The sequence below is a fragment of the Chiloscyllium punctatum genome, chromosome 18, assembly GCF_047496795.1.
Source record: "Chiloscyllium punctatum isolate Juve2018m chromosome 18, sChiPun1.3, whole genome shotgun sequence".
NCBI lineage: Eukaryota > Metazoa > Chordata > Chondrichthyes > Orectolobiformes > Hemiscylliidae > Chiloscyllium > Chiloscyllium punctatum.
This window is the reverse complement of record NC_092756.1, coordinates 69,633,251-69,639,302: the sequence shown is the minus strand read 5'-3', so window position 1 is coordinate 69,639,302 and position 6,052 is coordinate 69,633,251. Positions and strand designations below refer to the sequence as shown.

Here is a 6,052-nt window from a genome sequence, read left to right as displayed (position 1 = left end):
CCAGCGTCAGAGGGCAGGGGGCGGGGGTTGGGGGGTCAGTGACGGGGTCGGGGAGCATGAGGTCAGAGGGAGGGGTCAGGGTGCAATGGGTTAAAGTGGGCCAGGGATCAGGGTTAGGGTGCGAGAGATGGGCAGCAAATGGGGCACGGAGCAAGTGGTAAAGGAATGAAGGGTTGGCGTGGAGTCAGGGGTCAAGGGTTGCAGGTCAACAGTAAGGGTCAGGTGAGGAGTCAGGGAGTGAAAGTTGGGGTGAGGTCTTATGGCACGCTTGGGTCAGGGCTCAGGTGAGGGGTCAGCTTGTGGTTGATTTGTTTTTATCTGATGAGTTGAGGGTCTCTGTAATTACTATGGGGAGGGGTAATGGAGAAGGGATGAGCGCACTGGGCCTGATCAGCCTCTGCGTGGCTGGTTATTTCTGGAGGTACAGTGGGTTAGTGTTTTCACTTGTTATTTAATTTGAGCAGTATTGGTATAACGGTGTGTGTGTGTGGTCCTTGTGTGTTGCCATCAGGAGTGTGTGCACAGGTTGTTTTCACAGTGTGGCACTGTCACCTCGGTGGAACTACAGGAGAAGCCAGGCCCAAGCTCCAAATCCAAGACCCAGGAATCGACGTTCTTCTCAGGGCCACCTGCACAGGTATCTTCGGGTTTACTCCTCCTCCGAATGCAGGCTTTGCTGTTCCTTACTGCCCTACAGAGGATGGTATCAGGGTCACGGTAGGTAACCGTATAATCAGTCTCTCACTGGAGGATTAGCTGAGGTGAATTTGGGGCCTGGGCTAGAGCACGGCAGATGGAATAGGATGTGAATAAGTTGTTCATTTTACAAAAAAAATGCAAGGGGTTGGGAAATGCAGACATTCAAAAGGATCTGGGTGACCAGTCTCTACGAATCTCTAAAGACCAGCAAGCAATTAAGTAAATAAAAAGTTGCCTTCATTTTGGGGCAATCTGAATACTGAAGATAGCTTACTACCGATCTCAGCTCGAGTATTGTGTGCATCTTTGGTCACCTTTTCCAAAAAAAGCACGTATTTATTTTTGAGTGAGTGCACTGGAGGTTGACCCGATTAATCCTTGGTATGGCAGGATGGATTATCGGGAAGGATTAAGGAAACTGGTCCGTATTCTCTAGAATTTTGAAGAATAAAAGGTAAATGAAATGAAATTTTAAAAATTCTTACAGGGTGGGTGTAGGTAGGGTGTTTCCCCTGGTTGGGGAGTCTAGAACCCAGGACATTAATCTCAGGACCAAGGATCAGGCTGTGTAAGACTGAGATGGGGAAGAATGTCTCCACTTGGAGTGTGGGAGTTCTCCGTTTCTGAGGGCCAGTGGAAGCTTAATCCTGGAATATGGAAGTCTCAGTTACGAACGCTTGTACTTACAAATGCAATGTCACACAGGTGTAATTTTACAGATCTGACATGTCCCACATTGAGTTCCAACTTATGTACGGGTCAACTCCAGACTGGCAATCTCAGTCTGGAGGACTGCCAGGAGGTTCAGGACAAAACTCAACAGGGCTCTGCAGATGAATGACGTTGAGAGAGAGTGCAGGAAAGTGGCATTAAAGAGATGATTAGCCATGATCTAAAATGGCAAGCTAGACTTATAGTCATAGAGTCACAGACTCCTCGGTTCAACACGTCCATGCTGACCAGATATCGGCCTGTAACCTGTAGGAAGCAGTCCCAAGCCACAGTGGGGTAGCTAAAAGGTTGGGATCCATGGCCTGGTGACCTGGGGAGCTGCTGTACTGACCCCCCCCCCCTCTTCCCTCCCCCTTCACAGGGTTTCCAAGTGGCCTACGTGGTGTTTAAGAGCTCAGCTGCAGCAAAACGTGCCGTGTCCCTGAAAACCCAGGAGCCCTGGGTCCTGAACACAACTCAGCACCCGCTCAGGACGGGCCTTCAGAGTGAGTGAGCAGCCCAGGCTCGAGGGGGCTGACAGGGGCTGGAGGGAGTGGGAGCGGTGCAAGAGGGAGAGGCATCATGGTGGGGGGGGTGACAACTTGGGAGGGGGGGAAAGGTAAAAGTGGCGGGGGGAAGAGGATGAGAGAATGGGGGAGGAGGGAGTTGGGTCGATGGGGGGGGGGTGCTGAGGGGAAGGAGGAGGGCTATGGGGGGGGGGAGGTGAGAGCAGGTGGGGTCATGGAGAAGGCTTGTTGGGTATAGGAGGTGGGTATAGCAGTTAGCTGGGGAGGAGGGGAGACATCAGTGGGGGTCATGGTGTGAGTGGGGGGGGGGGGGTCCCGGGTGGGGGTGTAACCGCTCCCACGGGGAGTCTGGATCTTGAGACAGCCAATGGGAAGGCAGCAGTGACAGTCTGTCTCCTTCCTGCAGAATGGGCAGAGGATTATTGCTCCTGGATCACTGACCCCAAGGATCTCCAGGATGACATTGATCAGTTCATGGAGCAGTATGACCAGAAGCAGGCCAAGGTACCCAGGGGGCACGGGGTTGTGTGTTGGGGGGGCGGGTCTGGTGGATTGGGGGGGGGGATTCTGTTGATTGGGGGTGATGGAGGGTCGGCTGTTGTGGGGCGTCTAATGCATGGGGAGGAGATTATGGTTGATGAGTAGCGGTCTACTCTCTTTGGGGGTGGGGTGTGTGCGAGGGGGTGGGGGTGTGCGCACGTGTGTGTATGTGAGGGGTGGGGTTACGGGGTGGGCAGGGTGAGGGTGCAGTGTTTTGGGGATTGGGGTTCCCGGCTGGGGAATGGTCTGGGTCACTTGCTCTTTGTTCCCAGTTGGAGGCAATGGCAAAGGAGGAGGAGGGCATGCCCGATGAGGACGGCTGGGTGAAGGTGACCCGGAGAGGCCGGCGTCCTGGGATCCCCCGGACTGAGGCGGGAAACCTGCGGCTGATCCAACGGGGAGAAACAGAAACGGGCTCAGAAAGAGCTGCTCAACTTCTACAGCTGGCAGCACCGAGAGAGCCAGCGGGAACGTGAGTCACTCACTGCGGGAGGGGGTGGGGGGGGAGGAGGGATGGGGGCTGGGGAGGATAGGTGCCGGGGGTCATGGGGGGGGGGGGGGGGGGGGGGCGGGATGGGCGCCAGGAGGTCATTCGGGGGGGAATGGGGTGATGGGTGCCAGGGGATAATGGGGCGGGGGTGGGGGTGGGGAAGTGGGGAGATGGGCGGCGGGCGGCACAGTGGTTAGCACTGCTGCCTCACAGCGTCAGAGACCCAGGTTCAATTCCCGCCTCAGGCGACTGACTGTGGAGTTTGCACATTCTCCCCGTGTCTGTGTGGGTTTCCTCCGGGTGCTCCGGTTTCCTCCCACAGTCCAAAGATGTGCAGGTCAGGTGAATTGGCCATGCTAAATTGCACATAGTGTTAGGTAGGGGGTAGATGTAGGGGTATGGGTGGGTTGCGCTTCGGTGGGGCAGTGTGGACTTGTTGGGCCGAAGGGCCTGTTTCCACACTGTAAGTAATCTAATGGGTGCCAGGGGGGTCGGGGGGAGGGGCAGGCGGAGATGGGTGCCATGGGTCATGGGGGTGGGGGGGGGTGGAAGGGTGACGTGGGTCATGGGGGATGCGAAGGTGCCATGGGGTCATGGAGGGGGAGGGAGGGCGTGAGGGGGTCATGGAAGGGGAGGAGGAGGGAGGGGCACGAGGGGGTCATGGAAGGGGAGGAGGAGGGAGGGCACGAGGGGGTCATGGAGGGGGAGGGAGGGCGTGAGGGGGACATGGAGGGGGAGGGAGGGGCGCGAGGGGGTCCATGGAGGGGGAGGGGGAGGGAGGGCGCGAGGGGGTCATGGAGGGGGAGGGGGAGGGAGGGCGCGAGGGGGTCATGGAGGGGGTGGGAAGGGAGGGCGCGAGGGGGGTCATGGAGGGGGAGGGAGGGCGCGAGGGGGTCATGGAGGGGGAGGGGAGGGCGCGAGGGGGTCATGGAGGGGGAGGGAGGGCGCGAGGGGGTCATGGAGGGGGAGGGAGGGCGCGAGGGGGAGGGAGGGCGCGAGGGGGTCATGGACGGGGAGGGAGGGCGCGAGGGGGAGGGAGGGCGCGAGGGGGGTCATGGAAGGGGAGGAGGAGGGAGGGCACGAGGGGGGTCATGGACGGGGAGGGAGGGCGCGAGGGGGAGGGAGGGCGCGAGGGGGTCATGGAGGGGCAGGGAGGGCGCGAGGGGGGTCATGTGGTGAGGGGAGTGATGGGGAGAGGGAAGGTGCGAGGGGGTCACAGAGGGAAGAGAGGGTGCCAGGGGATCACGGCTGGGGGGGGGAGAGGGAGGGTGCCAGGGGATCACGGGTGGGGGGAGGGAGGACGAGTGGGGGTCACGGGGGGGAGGGAGCGAGGGGGTCATGGGGTGGAGTGAGGACGAGTGGGGGGCATGGGGGGGGGGGGAAGTGAGCCAGGGGTCATGGGGGGTGCCAGGGAGGGTGCGAGGGGGTCGTGGTGGGGGGGGGTGGCGCCAGGGTGTCATGGGAGCAGGGAGGGTGTGAGGGGGTCATGGGGTGGGAGAGGGGGTCATGGGAAGCGTGGGGGGAGGGTGCGAGGGGGTCGTGGGGGGGGGTGGAGCGTGGCACCAGGGGTCATGGGCGGTGGGAATGGCGTGGGGGGGGGGGGGAAATGGCACTTGGGGGTCATGGCTGGGGGGGGGGGTGGTGGGAGGGTGGGGTATCTGGCACGGGGTGAGGGGCATTGGGGCAGGGTGTGGGTGCAACGGGGCAATGGAGGGGTGGGGATTAGGGCGTGTGGTGGAGTGTTTGAGGTGTGTGTGTGTCTCCAGGTGCCTGAGGTCTGACTTGGAGGCAGGCGTGTGGGTGAGTCAAGGGATGTCACTCTCGGGCCTGGTCTGGGAGACTGGTCCTGATTGTGCTGTTTTGGGGTTCTCTCTTCCCAGATATCGCTCAGCTCCGGAGGAAATTTGAGGAGGATAAACAGAAGATTGCTCTAATGAGAGCCCAGCGCAAATTCAAACCCTATTGAAGGTCCCGCATCCTATCCGAGCCTGATGTATTGGGGGTGGAAAAGGGGCAAAAGGGGGGCTGGGGCTGTTATTGGTCATTGAGCAGGTGGAGGAGGGCCTCGTTGGCTGTGTTTCTGAACGTGGTATCTCTGAGTCTGCTCTCAACTGGAAAAAAAAAACCCAGGGCAGGGGATGATAGACTGGGGCTTCATACACTGCCTGGGTTAAGTTCCTTAGAGCAGTGTGACTCGACAGTCAGCTGCCAGCCTTGTCTATTCCCCCTCTCATTCCTGTTCCACATCCTCTGGATAGCTGCCAGTGGAACGGTGTGTCTGTGGGGATGGTCCACATTGCTGCAAATGGTCACATTTTTCAACAGATTAACAGTCAACCTGACAGCAGGAGCTGGGATCAGCGGTGATCAAAATGGTCTTGGATTGATTCCAATTCCCTTTTATTTGGAATAGGAGATGTCTGTCTCCCTGCAGATTGAAATGTTTCCTGTTCACGTTGTGTATTCTGGATGTTTCAGCCTTTTGTGCCAAGATATGGTTTAGAATCCCCAAGATTTTTTTGTTATAAATAAATCCAGTAATTTTTTAAATTTTGAATCATTCTGGTCATTTCAGTCCAGAGGTGACTGTTTGTTTATCACTGAACAGGATCGAAGAAATCTCCAAGAAGTAGAGATCCAAGTGACTTGGGCGGATGAGGAGATGGAGGAAATTGGTATTAATGAGCAGATCGTGCTGTAGAGATTAATGGGGTTGAAAACTGGTGCATTGCAAAGAACAGAGAGCATTACAGCACAGGAACAGGCCCTTCAGCCCTCCAAGCCTGTGCCGATCCAGATCCTCTGTCTAAATCTGTTGCCTATTTTCTAAGGAACTGTATCCCTTTGCTCCCTGTCCATTTATGTAACTGTCTAGATACATCTTAAATGACTCTACACCTCCCCTGGCAATGCGTTCCAAGTCCCCACCACCCTCTGCATGAAGAACTTTCCACGCATATCTTCCCTAAACATTGCCCCTCTCACTTTGAACTCATGACCCCTAATAATTGAGTCCCCCACTCTGTGAAAAAGTGTCTTGTTATCCACCCTTGCCAAACCTCTCATGATTTTGTAGATCTCAGTC

The 6,052-nt window shown here is 57.3% G+C and overlaps 1 protein-coding gene across 1 annotated transcript; it reads left to right on the top strand.

Moving 5' to 3' along the window:
• Window positions 1-475: 475 nt before the first annotated feature.
• On the top strand, window positions 476-5,517 carry rrp7a (ribosomal RNA processing 7 homolog A; the record flags this gene model as incomplete). The annotated part of the gene is given in 6 exon segments (XM_072588428.1): window positions 476-637; window positions 1,793-1,916; window positions 2,344-2,441; window positions 2,750-2,875; window positions 2,877-2,949; window positions 4,848-5,517. Coding segments are annotated over 6 exon segments (669 nt in total), but the record flags the coding sequence as incomplete, so codon positions are not given.
• Window positions 5,518-6,052: the final 535 nt, after the last annotated feature.